The 15,055-nt window shown below is 45.7% G+C and overlaps 1 protein-coding gene across 1 annotated transcript in view; it reads left to right on the plus strand.

Annotated features, from left to right (window-relative positions):
• Positions 1-1,915: 1,915 nt before the first annotated feature.
• Positions 1,916-15,055, plus strand: part of LRIG1 (leucine rich repeats and immunoglobulin like domains 1) — a 115,204-nt gene continuing 102,064 nt past the window's right edge. Inside the window, exon 1 of the mRNA XM_002696962.6 lies at positions 1,916-2,730. Within this exon, the coding sequence (XP_002697008.1) occupies positions 2,510-2,730 (221 nt within the window). The 5' untranslated portion in view covers positions 1,916-2,509. The remainder of the gene's footprint in view (positions 2,731-15,055) is intronic.

Below are 15,055 nucleotides of genomic sequence, written 5' to 3' on the forward strand. Positions count from 1 at the left end.
TGGGTATTCTGCATTAAATTACTATTTTGTGTTCTTTGGTCATGAAAACTTTCAGAAACCTCGCCATAGAGGACTACACCAATTCGGGGTCCTTTAAATTCTGTCTTTCTGCTTATTAATATAATTTTACTGAAAGGCATTGTAACAAAGAGGTATATTTCTTCTTGTCCATATGGATGGTGTATGTTTAGTATGGGTCACAAATGAAACATAAAAGCTGGTTAAGGTCTTGGTAGAATAGATCTGGTACAGCCTTTTTCTGATAGTGTTCCTTGGGAATCATATTTGGATTAATTTACACACGTATTTGTGCTTTGCTTCGGGCATTACTATTGAGATCTTGCAGAGAGAGAGGGAAGGAGAAAGAGAGAAACAGGGAGGAGGGAATGGAGGAAGGAAGGAAAACAGGAGGCACCAGTAGTTGATAGCATAGTGAATCAGTAGAAGTTGGAGGAGGATTAAGAGGGGAAGGAGGGAACAAAAAGAAAGGAAGCCAGCAACCACGTGACTACCAAGCCCAAACCCAGTTTTGGTTAAAGAAAAGAAGTTTTCTTGACTGAGGAAAATTTTAACATCTCAATTAAAGAAGCCCCTTAGAATGTATCAAAAATGAAGTAATGCTTAAAAATTTTTTTTCTTTCTGAGGAACATCTTCCTTTCTTTTTGGTAACACAGAAGTCAGATTTCAGTTGCTGGAGCAAATGTTTTTCAACAGACATGACTCACTTAATTTTCCTGACAAAGTGTGCAGTTATGTTAGAAACTTGCATACTTTTGGGAAGGGACATGAGACACCAGCAAACCACAACGCCGATAGGAGCAGCTATATCTTGATGTGCTAATCTTGTAACTTTTTCACTCTGTGTGAGTGTGTGTGCGCGCGCGCGCGCTCGCGCGCGCCCCCCTGAGCGGAGTGCCTGCCTTACTGTTTGCGCTGTCGTTAACACTTGGCTACTACGCTCGGACCAGTAGGAGCCAAAGTTAGTAACTTTGTAAGAATTATTATTTCTCTTTTTATTCTGTGTCTTAGGAGTTCTTGATGTATAGCTTCTTGAAAACTGGTTTTAAAAGGCTGTGATTTAAACAAACAAAGCAACCCCTTTATATCGAAGGCTGGAGTGTTTCCAGGATAACCCTTCAGCTCACCAGGGCAGAGGGTGGGGATGGAGGTGGGACTGCGTACACCTTTCAGATTCGGTTTCTGCACGCATTACACTTTCATTTTGGTAATCAAGGACATATTGCTAAATTTAAGGGGTCAGGAACAAGTCAGGAGCTGAAAAGAGCTCCCGGTTGTGAGAGAGGAAGACGGTCACCCCTAATAAAATAACTAAAGATGCCCCCAGCAGTAGATTAGTGAAGTTTTAAATCTGCATACATCTGGAAAATGGGTGTAAACGTTAAGTCGCCGGCCCTGTTTGCAGACTGGAAGGAGGGAAAAAAACTTTGAGGCCAGAACTCTCCAAAGCGGGGGCATTGCCTTCTTTACCGAAGTTTTCTCCTCCCGTACACCCAGAGGGCATACTTTTATTCCCTCTCCCCATTGCGCATCCCCCTCCTCCATCAGTCAGTAAGTCTCCTTTAAGAGCCAGAGGCCGACTCTCCCTTTCTCCTCCCAGTCCCCCGCCCTTCACACCTTGGGTGGGAAAAGAGACTGGGGTGGGGTGGCTGGAGAGGCGGGAGGGGCGGGATCATGGTGAACGCTCCAATGGGCGCCCAAATTGGCCGCCGTGGACCCCGGCAGCCAATGAACAGCAGGCGGGGGCGGGGCGGGGCGCTGTTGCAAAGCATCCAACGTGGGCCGGCAGGAGGCCGCGGGCGGCTGAGCCCAGGGGGTGTGTGAGGGCGAGCGGCCGGGGGCGGGGCTTCGGGACCGGCCCGGGCTGGGCCGCGGGGAAGCGAGCGGCGAGAGGCTGATTGTTCGGCCGCGAGGTCTGCGGGGTTCTAGCTAAGCGGAGCAGCGTGCGGAGTCCGGAACTGCGCGGGCGCGCTCTGCCTGAGGCGCTGGGACAGCTAGGCGCACCGGGCCCTTGGAGCACTGCGGGGGTGGCCGCGTCTTCCAGCCCGGAGTCTGCAGCTGGACGCTTGGAGCCGCGAGGAATATGCCTACGGGCGCAGAGCTTCTGCTGTGAGCCGGAGCTCCTTGCTCGCAGCGGCGGCGGCACTTGGTGTGCGCGGGGACTCCGAAGCCCGGCCAGGAGCGTGGCGGGGGAACGAGGAGCGTCAGCCAAGCACCGTTTGCTGGGCTCCGTGGGGTTCGCAGCGAGCACGGACGGGTCGGCCCGGATGGGCGCGGGGTTCGCGGCCCCCTCCAGGCTCTGCAGAGTAGCCCAGGCACCAGGGGCCCCCTGAGCGCCAGAGTCGCTACCGCAAAGAGAACTTGTGCTGGCAGCTATGCCCCGGCACTGAGCCTAGTGCGGAGCGGAGCTCCCGCAGGCCCGCCCGTGCCGGCGGTCGCCTCGGACTTCGCAGCCCTAGCACAGGGAGTTCGCTGCGCGCTCCAGACAAGATGGCGCGGCCGGTCCGCGGAGCGCTCGGGGCCCCGCGCCGCTCGCCTTGTCTTCTCCTCCTCTGGCTGCTGCTGCTGCTTCAGCTGGAGCCCGCATCGGCCACAGCCGGCCCGCGGGCGCCCTGCGCCGCCGCCTGCACTTGCGCTGGGGACTATCTGGACTGCGGCGGTCGCGGGTTGGCGGCGCTGCCAGGGGACCTGCCCGCCTGGACGCGGAGTCTGTAAGTGCCGCCCTTTACGCTCTCCTCGCGCCCCGGGGGGCTGTCACTTGCGGACGGGACGGCTAGGGTGCTTCTCCGAAAAGGGGCTACGCATTGAGTTGCCTGTGTGTCAGGTTTGAATGAGCTGCAAAACTGTTAGTGTGGGATTGTAGTGGTGACATGGTCCTTGGGGATCTGGAGGAGCCTGTGCGTGCGAAGAAGTCTGGATGGGGAAAGTGTGAGCCTCTTTGAGTGTGTGGAGGTGCACGAGCTTGGGTCTTTGGGGTCTTAAGGCGGGAAGTGTACCTCGTGGAGGGAAGGATGAGATCGAACGTGGGTCTTTGGGGTCTTAAGGTGAGCGAATGTGGGTTTTGAGGTTCTGGAGAAGAAAAAGTGTCGTGGGGGTCTGGAGGTGAGTGAGCGTGGCTGGTGAGGGCCATCTGGGAGTTGGTGAGTGGGTGGGAGTGTGGAGGTGAGAGTGTGTGAGTGAAGAGTCAGGAGGTAAGGGTGTATGTGTGGGTGGAGAGCGGGAAACATCTGGAGGGGAGAGTGTGAGGAAGTTTGGGGGTCCGCGAGTGTTTTGTTTTCCCTCTCCTGTAATCCACCTCTCTTGTCTGAGATCCTCGGCCTTCCAGTGGGTAATGAATGAAGGTGACTTTTGGCTCCAGTCTTCCATTTACATCATTTATTAGTGAGAGTGTGCGTGGCCGCCTCCTCATCCACCAGACTGGTGGCCTGACTTGGCTCTGGCCCCCCGCAGAAGTCTGGAGGACTCCCCGAGTTGAGTTAGGGGACTCAGAGTTCCTGGAGATCTGTGACTGCTGGAAGTTGGTCCTTTCCCCCCTGGTTGGCATCTTAGGGAACTGTATTCCAGATCCTTCCTGTCTGCTCCCTAGGGAACTCCTAGGGCTTGCCGATCCAGTGCATCTTGGGGCCCACCCTGTAGCATTTCTCCTCTATAAATGGTGCAAATCAGTCTTGGAGTAGTGCTACTTCGGGAGAGGGTGCGAGACTCGGGTGCCAGACTCTGATTTCAGCAGAGTGTGTTAACCCGCAAGAGGCTCCTCTCTGTGCTGTCAGGATTTTGACCTATTGGGACTTGGTGGGCCACTTATCAGGAAAACACAAATACGGAGTTGTGTAAACATGGCAGAATGTCATAACCTTTTAAAATTTCTAACAAATCTGCTTCATGAGTCAAAATCCTGCCCAGTTATCAGTAATTAGCATCTCTGCAGAACTGTTAGTACCTTCCAGAAGAGGCCTAGCTTGAATAGTGTGCTTTTGAGTTGAATAATTGGACATCTTTCCTAGAACATACAAGAGTCACAGTAGTAACCTCAGGCATGACATTCACTCTTCAAAAAGAGAAACAAAACTGGTGACACCAGTTTTAACCAACACCTGTGGCTTGATGTAAGAACATGTGGTCTGAGACTCAGGCTGCCATAAGGGGAAAGAAGTTAATTCCTTTCCAATGTGAAGATCCTGTGTCTCTGAGAGTGGGGCACAGAACTCTTAATGTTCCACACTGCTTAGCGACCCATCCTGTGCAGGTGTGAAACTCGACCCTTATGCACAGCTTTTCTCTTCAGTGTTCTGCTGCTGCTTTGGAATTCCCTGACTTAGGAAAAACCAGTGGTCAGGTGGTGGGGTTTAAACACAGGTGGTGGCCATGTAAATTAATGGGAGGTAGACCCCAGAGTTGCCATTCGGTATATTGTATATAGCTGGGGCAGTCTGGGGTATTGTGGGTTTTCCTTTACATACTCTTAAGTAGTTTTTTTTTTTTTTTTTTAATTTTAATTTTTAAATTTTTAATCAGAGTAGCTGCTTAAGTGTCCACCTGTTGGAATAGTGACTCTCAATGTCAGTGTCGGTGGTGTCATGAGCAAGGCACTAAGTTCAGAAGTGGTGGGTTCCTGGCGAGGACAGGGTGTCCTCTTGTTTCCACTTTCCTATGGCCACAAGATCCTCTTTGCCTTGCCCTTTAATTTTTGGAGCAAAACTACTGGTTGTTTGGGGGGCTTTTGTTGCCTAAAGAGTGACATTTCATCAGTCATAAATAACTTTAAAATTGCAGCCTTTTCTCTTTTCCCAACACATTTAATGATCAGTGAATACAAAACTGGGTATTTTGAACTTCGGGAGACTTGATTATACTGATTATGGTGTTAACTGATTAGATTTTAAGTGAGTAGTATGGCCTCTGGTTAGTATGTGGCAATACAGTATTCAGTACAGAAATGTGTGTCCTTTGAAAAAATGTTTGTGAAGTTTGTTTGTTTTTCTTCTGATTAAAGAACAATTAGGTAAATATTTTCCCCCTCCTCCCCCAGACTTCACATTTCTCCATTTAAGTCCTTAGTCTAATTCTGAATTTTCCATCAGGATATTTATGTTTTATATTCCTGGCTATGATTCAGTAAGACTTGAGGGGAGAAAGTCTCTGTCTATATATATAATAAAATACGTTATAGCTTCACCAACTTTACACCCTCTGAGTCCATTGTGTCTAGAAAGTGCGTTGAGCTAGTTTATAACCCCATGAACTAGATTTACTGCAGCTAGTTCAATTTCAGGCTGTGGGTTTGAGATAGAAGGGGACCTGTGGCTTTATGGAACTTTTTTTTTTTTTTTTTGCTTTTGTAAACAGTGCATCTAATTTTGGAGTTGCTGTTAAGCCCCGCATAAGGAAAGTAAAACTCCTTAATAGTGGATGTAAATGCAGTTGGAATAACAGAACTGGAAAAGGGCTGGGAGAAGGGAAAATATGTTCGTTCCTGGGGCCTGAGGATTACTTATTCAACACAATAACTTATAGTTGTAGTAGTCGAGCCATAACTGAGTCTGCCATCCCATTACGTAGGTGAGAACGGCCTAGTCCAACCAGCACATTCATAAATAGCTCCCAGCTCTGCCAAGCTTTCTTCAAACTTCCCAGAACCTTAGAAGACTTTGAACTTCTTAGAACTCAGATGTTTTCTTTCTTTGAAATTGCCTTGGGGAGTATGGCTTCAGAAGCTGTTTAAGATGCATTAAACACAATTTACCTTCGACTCTTGTCTGTGGCATAAAGTTGAGCAGAGCTTTGTTTTTTCACAGGGTCTGGCAGCTCAATGATGAGCTAATGGGACTGTGATAGGAAGGCAGGCAGGCCCTGGAGGAGGAACCACTGATTCTCTGCTTGGAGGGAGGATGACATGGCGTTTGAATGCAAGGACGTTCCCTAAAGGTCACCGAGCGTGGTCGTTCTGAGTCACGTTAAGACAGATGTATTGATTTGGTTCTCTTTGTGTTTTGTCTCCCTACCTATTTGCAGTACCAAGCCCAGGGGACTCAGTCGAACTTCTTTGTCAGTTTGGGCACCTCAGTGGTATTTAGGATTATATTAGAAAACAAAACGCAAGCCCCATGGTGGTTCCCATTGTTGTTGGGGAGCAAAGAGAGCCTTTGTCTTTCAAATTTTACAGCTGTGCTGGAAGGCCCAGGTGTGCAGGGTGTTATGAATTAAGGGTTTGGAAAATAGTTTCCATCCTGTTTATGCAAATTAGATCTAAAGTGCGTATAACCAAATTGTTCCAGAACCAAAGCTAAGATTCACGCGTGTGCGTGCGTGTGCATGTGTGTGTGTGTTTTAAGAGGTAGATAATGGTCTGGATTGCCCTGAGGTCTTCCTTTCTGCCCATTTTCCTCTTTCTGTCTCTACCACTTAAAAGAATTCAGCAGACCATGAACGTCCAACTCGTGGGGATGGACAGAGGTTTGTTCTGAAGAGGAAGCCTGTCCAACACAGGGTTATGGCAGAGAGAAAATCTGAGAAGTGCAAGTGCTTTTAAAGTTTGGGGGAACTTTAGCCTGAGCTCAGAGTCCTTTTCAAGTGTCAGAAGCCTGGCTTCACCTCCTCTACATGATGGAGCACCTATCTGATATGTTGTTGTTGTTTAGCCACGAAGTAGTGTTCAACTCTTTTTCCATCCCCATGGACTGTAGCCCGCCAGGCTCCTCTGTTCATAGAATTTTCCCAGCAAGAATACTGGTATGGGTTGCTATGTCTTTCTCCAGGGAATCTTTCGAACCCAGAGATGGAACTCTCATCTCCTGCTTGGCAGGCAGATTCTTTACCAATGAGCCACCTGGGAACCCTTCATCCCTTATGTTATCTGACACTTTTTTTTGAATAAGGGCAAGTCAGGGGAATGAAATTGGGTGCCTTTTTTAGGCACAGGATTTAAGTCCCTTTGATACAAAATTATGGTCATAAAATCTAAGTTTTCAGGACTGAAATTAGGAAGTGCCCAGAGACCCCAAAGCCCAAGGTGTCTCTTGCCTGTAGTGTATGTCAGGGCTGTTCCTGCCCCCCTTTAAAAAAGGACAGTTATAAAAAGAAGCATGCTCATCTCTTTTCATATTTACATCAGGTCACCTTTGGACTTTTGGACTTTTGAATGTATTGTGGGCAGTACTTCTTCATCTCCAGAAGGATGACGATTCTGTGCAGAGTAATCAGATCTGGGTCCCAGTGGATGTCCAGCTCCACGGGACTTCCAGCCCTGCCCCAGAGGCTGTAAGTCTCTCTCGCTTTCTATTAATGCCTAGGCCTGAATTCCCCATGCAGCCTTCTCTGAGCACGTTGGGATGACCTCTGGCTGACCTTACACTCCCTCAGACACCATGCTCACAATGCAAGGGCCTCTCCCCCGTTCTGCAGAGGTGTCTCCCTGGTGCAAAGCCTTTTCAGCATCTTCTCTTCAGGGAGGACAGGAATGCAAGAGAGCCGCTAGGGTTTTGTGCAACTTAACAATACTCCCAGCCTGGCTCTCTGCACCTGCTGCAGCCCAGAGGTCTGTTATCTGGGGAAGAAGGTGGTTTAAAATAGCCACTGGTTATTTCAAAAGTGACATCCACCAGAGGGAAATCCGCTGAAGGGATTCATTGAACTGAAAGTTGCTATAAGCAGTCAAGGATGTTGGTTGTACCAGTATCTCTGGTTTAAAACTCAGAGGGATTCCTCTGACTTAGCCCATAGGTTTAAAGACCAAGTTTCATGAGCAAGCCTGATTTTCAATGACTTGTGAATGAGCTTGGTGATATTTACTCATTGGGGACCTTTCCCCTTCTCAGCAACTGCAATTTGAAACCCTGGGGGTCTTTTAGAGTAGAACTCTGGGCTCTGTTAATATTCAGAGCTGTTTACAATGGATGCAGTTTCAAAGGCTGGAGGCATTGTCTTGAGATAGGAGGAGGAGGGGTAGGAGGAAAATTCCCAGGCAGAGGAGGGGAAATACATCTAAAAATCCCCAATGTTTCCTGGGAAATTGAGGAACCGTTAGTGGTGGTGGTGAACGACTTAGGCATGGCATTGAGCCTATGGTCCATTCCATCTACGCCCTGGCTTCAGTTCATAGTGTGTGTCAGTAATGTGGTTGTCTTCTGCGTTTGTTTCATGTTAAAGCATGGGAATCTGTCAAAAACTCAGATCTGTTCGTATTTCCCCAGAGAAATAGGACTTCGGAGACCAGAGGTAAAAATTTGCACAATAGTTAACCCTCTTGGAGTTATTTTTTTCTATATAACTGTGGGGTTTAAAATGACAGTCCAGACTTACCTATTAATTGGCCAATTATATGAGTAGACTGAGAAATTTTCTATTGAAGAACCTGATACAGGACCACTGTTGCCATGAAGCAAAATGAGTAGTTAAATAAGGATTATAGAAAAAATGTAACTTGTGGTTTGTCTATGGTCTGATTGAAAGTTGCTAATTTGTATCCTGGTTTATAGGGTTTTGGGGGGTATGCTTATGAATTTTTCTTATCCAAAGGCTTTATGCTTTATACATTTGCCTACTAATATGTTTTATATAATTTAGTACTTTACATGTGATTTCAATATACTTTATGCATAATCTTCTAAAACACAAGCTATAAACCCAGTCTACTTATAAAAGTCACTCTGTTTTTTAAAAAGCTGCTTCCCTGTTCCCCTGGATTTCATGCTTTTGGTGTCCTGCTTTCAGCTCTTCTCTTTGTCTTGTAGCTGGGCATGTGATGCCCGATTGTTCCTCAGGTCTTGGTTGGGTTAGTGATGGAGGAAAGAGCGGATGAAAAAAAACGCTTCCTTTATTCTTCTCTGGTAATGATATGGATGCCTCTTCCCGGCTGATGGCACCCAGTACTCACCATTCACTCCAGAGTAGTGATGATGAGATTGGAAATTATTTCTAGGGGCCATTCCTGGCTCCGCCACCCTACAGCTGTGTGTGTGATTTGTGGTGAAACTCTTCCCTTTGTTTCTAAAAGAAGCAATCATAGTATTCTACCTTAAGGCGCTATGAAGACAGAGTTAGGCGATACGTGTATTCAGCCTAATCCAGTGTGGGTCAGTCACCTTGCTGATGATTCAGAGCACAGGTCGGAGGCTAAGACCCCCCATTAACAGGTTTTGTATCCCCTTCTGGCATGGCTGGTCTCTCCAAGTCAGAGTTCCTGGTGACAGAGGCTTCCTGGGAAGAGTGCTTTTCTGACATGAAGATCTCATTTGTTGGGAGCAGGTGGCAGGGCTCAGACCCCAAGTGGCCTTCTGCCATAAAGTTTCTGGTGATATGGATACAGTGAAGCTTTGTGTACCCTAGGGAAGCTCAGACAAATTCAAGCGGGACTCTGTGAACAGTTGCAAAAAATTATACAAATTATGCAATTAGCAAAAAATGATTGAGGTAGTTTATAAACGTATTCCAGTTGTGCAAATACATCTGTCTATTGAGCATTACCCTCTTGGGAGGTGGGGTATGGGAAGGAGGCTGAGAAGTGAGAGGCCCTTAAACTAATAATTTTATCCAATTATTTCTCAGGGTTTCACTGAAACTGAGCCCTACTGAGAAGCTCAGTCAATTGCCTGGAAACATGCAGGTGCAGTCTTCCAAACAAGGGTTAGGTTACGAACTCTGGGGCTGGCTGAATCCTCTGCTGTGCCCACTTCTCTTTGGAAATGTTTGAGGGAGGAGGTAGAGTGACGGGAGATGACTGTGGGGTGATTTGCACAGGGCTGGAGATCTCGGACATTTTTTGTTTGTTTGGTTTGTCTGCCATTGTGCAGTGACTTTGTAGGGGACATGGTCATTGAGCAAAGGGTCATCCATGGAATCTGGCAAGGATGCCACCTGAAAAGCCGTTTGCTTTTCTTGCCCCTGCACCTGTACCTGCCTCCCTTCCCCCCGTGAATGACCGTGATTCACAGCCTTGCCCACATGAACGGCTACGATTGTTTGCGTCTTTATTACTATTTAATCTAGAATAACCGGTAAAGCCTATTGTGTGAACAACCAATCCGTTCATCTCCGTAAGTCCTAATACATCTTGGTTTCCTTATGAACCAGGATGCAGGTTCCAATCACTGCTCATTCAGTTTATTTTGGCAAAAGGTGGCCTTCAGAGAGTTTAAAGAAAGCATGGCCTGTCTTCTTTTGAAGCACTTTGCATTGATTATTCTTTAAACTTTTATGGTGCCCAAGTCTCTAATCTTTTATGATCTGTGGGTACTTTTTTTTTCTTGAGGTCTCTTATTATTGGGAAGAAAATGAATGAGAGGAGTGAGGTTCTGTCCTGCAACAGAATTACCTAAATGTTGAGAAACAAGATAGTGGAGAGTTAATTTTTTTTTTTTTTTAGCTGATTAAAAACAAATCACACAACTTCATCTTCTAAGACTGTATTATACAGTGTTTAGGAGGTGTCCCCCCCACCCCACCCCCACCTCCTCTTCCTGTCCTTTGCTCCTACCACCCGTTTATAATTTGCTGTTCCAGTAATTTCACACTTATCTTGGTCAGGGCGTACATTGCACTGATAAAATTCTTCCTCACTGGATTACCTACTTGATGATGGCCTGTTAGATATACAGTGAGAAGAATCAAGCACTTTAGAACTAAGGAATGGATAATCTCACTTTATTTCCAAATTTTGTAGTCACTGTGCTCTTCATTGGTACCCCCAACTTTAGCACTTCAAGCTGGGTGAAAAGGCATTGATGCCCCCTCCGTCTGCTGCTGGTAACCACTAGTTTGTTCTCAATGTATGTGAGTCTGCTTCTTTTTCTTTATGTTCACGACTTTGTTGCATTTTTTTAGATTCCACATATAAGTGATAGCATATAATGCTTGTCTTTTCATCTGACTTATTTCACTTAGCCTCATGCCGTCCACGTCCATCCGTGTTGCTTCAGATGGCGGATTTCATTTTTTGTGACTGAATAGTATTCCATCACTTCATGGGAAATAGAGGGGGAAACAGTGTCAGACTTTATTTTTTGGGGCTCCAAAATCACTGCAGATGGTGACTGCAGCCATGAAATTAAAAGACGCTTACTCCTTGGAAGGAAAGTTATGACCAACCTAGATAGCATATTCAAAAGCACAGACATTACTTTGCCAAAAAGTGTCATCTAGTCAAGGCTATGGTTTTTCCTGTGGTCATGTATGGATGTGAGAGTTGGACTGTGAAGAAGGCTGAGTGCCGAAGAATTGATGCTTTTGAACTGTGGTGTTGGAGAAGACCCTTGGACTGCAAGGAGATCCAACCAGTCCATTCTGAAGGAGATCAGCCCCGGGATTTCTTTGGAAGGAATGATACTGAAGCTGAAACTCCAGTACTTTGGCCACCTCATGCGAAGAGTTGACTCATTGGAAAAGACTCTGATGCTGGGAGGGATTGGGGGCAGGAGGAGAAGGGGACGACAGAGGATGAGGTGGCTGGATGGCATCGCTGACTCGATGGACGTGAGTCTGAGTGAACTCTGGGAGTTGGTGATGGACAGGGAGGCCTGGCGTGCTGCACTTCATGGGGTCGCAAAGAGTCGGACATGACTGAGCGACTGAACTGAACTGAGTATTCCATTTTACATATATATGTGGATGTCACATCACATCTTCTTTATCTGGTCGTCTGTTGATAAGCACTAAAGTTCTTTTATGTACTGGCGGTTGTAAATAATGCTAGTATGAACACTGAGGTGCTTGTATCGTTTTTAATTAGTCTTTTTGTTTGTTTTTTGGATTTATACCCAGGAGTGGGATTGCTGGGTCATATGGTAGATCTACTTTTAGTTTTGCTTTTTAAAATAATTTATTTATTTATGACTATGCTGGGTCTCGTTGCTACACAGGCTTTACTCTAATTGTGATGAGTGGGTCTGGTCTGCACTCTAGTTGGGGTGCGAGGGCTTCTCATTGTGGTGGCTTCCCGTCGTGGAACAGGACCGCCCTTGGGCTTTAGTAGTTGCAGTAGTCGTGGCTCCTGAACCCAGAGCACAGGTTCAGTAGTTGTGTCGGATGGCCTTAGTCACTCCGCAGCATGTGGGATCTTCACAGGTCAGGGATTGAACCCATGTGTCCTGCATTGGCAAATGGATTCTTTACCACTGAGCTGCCCGGGAAACCCAATTTTTATTTTTTGAGAAACCTCTATACTGTTTTCATGGTGACTCTATCAATTTACATTCCCACCAACAGTGCACCAGGGTTCCCTCTTCTCCACACCCTCCCCAGCATTTGTTACTTGTGTTATTTTTTATAATGGCCTCTTTTATTTAATCTGTGCCTTAATAGACTTGTCCCCATGGTTTTGTTTTTTTTTGGGGGGGTGGGGGGAAGCAAATCCAAGCATATCACTTCATCTGAAAATATAGATAGGTTTTAAAAAATTAAGATACATTTATTTTTGAGATATAATTTACGTATATTATTCTCTATAATGTGATTTAAAGAAGTGTTAACTGTAACAGCCTTTTGGGGGGGGGAGGAATCATTTGTTTTAAGTCTGTTTTTCCAAAGGGAGTTTTTGGTAAACTGTACCTTTAAAGAATGTTTATTGAGCACATAGTGTGTGCTCTCTCAATTTGTGTGCACTCAGAACACAGTTTGGTCTCTTTCTTGTGAGAGGTACTTAGTTCCTTTGTCCCATTGTCCTTTGCCTGAAATGTGGTGATTCGGAGGAACTCTCATCTCTCCCCATGTAGCTGTTAATTGGGAAGTTTCTTCTATGCTGTTAATTGTTGATGAGAATTCTTTTGTGAAAGAGCATAATTCCAAATGGATCATTTAAAAAGTGATATTTCAGGTAGTGTTGGTTAATAGAGGGGTAATTAGCTATTGGTTGTAGTTAAGTCGTGAGTCTGAATCAAGTTAACTATTGTTTACTTTGTAAGCATGACCCTCCAGCTGTGGCTACTTGAGGCTGCTTTAAATAGAGTGAGAGGCACCCTGGAAGAAAATCCCCCCTAAGCAAAGAACTATGTTCCTGGAACCCTCTGTGCTTGATTTAAACTTCACACAGATTTGAAAATGCTTTTCTTCAAGTAGCTGCAGAATGGTTTGGTTTGGTTTTGTCGAAGTGCATAGTTTAATTTCTCTGCAGCCTGTTACTTTGTTGGTTAGGAGAGACTTTTAGAATGGATTTCATGCTGGTTGCACCTTAATTAGCAGTCCGAATGGGAGTACAAACCAATCCACTTGATCAAAGTCTGTGGAATGATTTCCATATTCTGTTTGTGAAAATCTAATTCTGTATGGATCCTGTGGTGTTCGTTGGTTTTAAAAGCTGTCCTACATGGTCTGGTTAAATTCTTGCATGTATTAAGTTTAATAAAATTTATATGGTATTTGATTAGATACCATCTTACAGGGCATTCTGTGTTTAGGGAAGTGGAAGCACACACCGAAGGGGTTAAGAAAGATCTACAGGCTGGGAGGGCACTTAAAACTGAGAAATTCTGACTGTGAGTTTAATTTCTATTTTATAAATTAGGAGAACTTTCTGCTGTGCAGGACCTTGGTCCAGTACTATGCATCTTGCCTACATTGTAGTTTTCATTTTATTTTTAATTAAATATTTTTTCCTTGATTTCCTCCCTACACCTGGGCTGTTGTGAGTTTCTGGCACACAAGCTCCCAGGGCTTGCAAAACTTCTAAACAGCCAGAAGAGCTTGTTGCTTCCAGGAAGTTGGTTGTTGATCCATCCAGCAAAGTGATGGATGCAGAAGCTCCAGCTCAAATGGAATGGAGTTTCCTTTCGTCTTTGGAGGAGAAGAGATCCAGAAAGCGAACTGAAATGTTTTGTAACTCTTAAAGTCTGCCCCATCCCAAATTCCTCTGAATGTTTTCTCAGATTTGGTGTCTGTGTGGGACTCTTGGCCACAGTGGTTTGGCTTCATCGATGGTTGTGTTTTATCCAAGAGAAAAATCTCCTATGGAGATTTTTGGATCCTTTCACGAGTTCATTTGAAACAGAACTGTGAATTGATTAAATTATATTGAATTTCAGACTATCCTAAATTAAGACTGGCTGACCTCAAATATTATTTGGGGAAGGGGGAGGGGAAGGGGCAGTGTAGGGAACTACATTGTATGTGAAATCTCAAAACTCGCTGCATCTTTCTGGGCAAAAAGGAGCTAACATTTTCATTAAGCATCTTGAAGGGGTTCTGGACCAAAGAGGGGTAAAAACTATTGACCTAAAAGGGAAAAAAGTAACAGTTGTCTTAAAGCTGTGAAGGCAGGAGGAGTGTGGACGGTTGAGAAAATGGCTGGACATCTGGAAAGTTTGGGGCTTTATCCCAGTTCTGCCCCTGCTTGGTAGTGTGATCTTGATCTGATCAGTTCATTTCTTTTCTGTAAAGCGATGTATGGTTTCTAAGGCTGCTCATCTTCAAGTATAGGAGTCTATCTGAATTGAAACAAAGAAGTAATAAAACTTACACTACTTAATGAAGGGTAAGAATCAGTCAGTTTACTCTGTGTGTCTAGGATACTCACTTCAGTCACCTTCCATGTTTGGTGCTTCTGAGTGGTATCCTCGTTTGGATGCCCCCGGGGAAGTAAAGGGAAACAGGGTGTGCGTGTGGGACTCTCACAAGGGCACCTCCTGTGATCCTTTAGGAGTTACTGAAGGGGGGCATGTACTCCACCATATTTCTTCATTTGATCATTGCCTCTTTTTCCCACTAACCCAAAGAAAACCACAGAAGCTGGTGCAGACCTACATTAAATCTTTGATTTAGCCTTTTAAGATCTCATCACAAAAGGCAAATAAATCAAGGGCCTGTTTTTCCAGTCACTTGTCTCCTCTGCTTTTCTTAGGGCCGCTGCAGGCAGCATCCCTCTCAAGCTGGCCGTCGGTGAATGACCAGATGAGCCACCTGTAGCAGATTCACTAGTAATCACTCGAGGAAGGGCAGCGACAACCCACCTCGTCTGTCCTCTCAGCTGGCTTGCCATTGACAACATGCGGGGAACATTGCGAGTATCAGAGGAGCTGTTAACCCTTTTACCAAGGAGCTCTTTTGAGGGTG

The sequence above is a fragment of the Bos taurus genome, chromosome 22 (assembly GCF_002263795.3).
Source record: "Bos taurus isolate L1 Dominette 01449 registration number 42190680 breed Hereford chromosome 22, ARS-UCD2.0, whole genome shotgun sequence".
Taxonomy (NCBI): Eukaryota; Metazoa; Chordata; class Mammalia; order Artiodactyla; family Bovidae; genus Bos; species Bos taurus.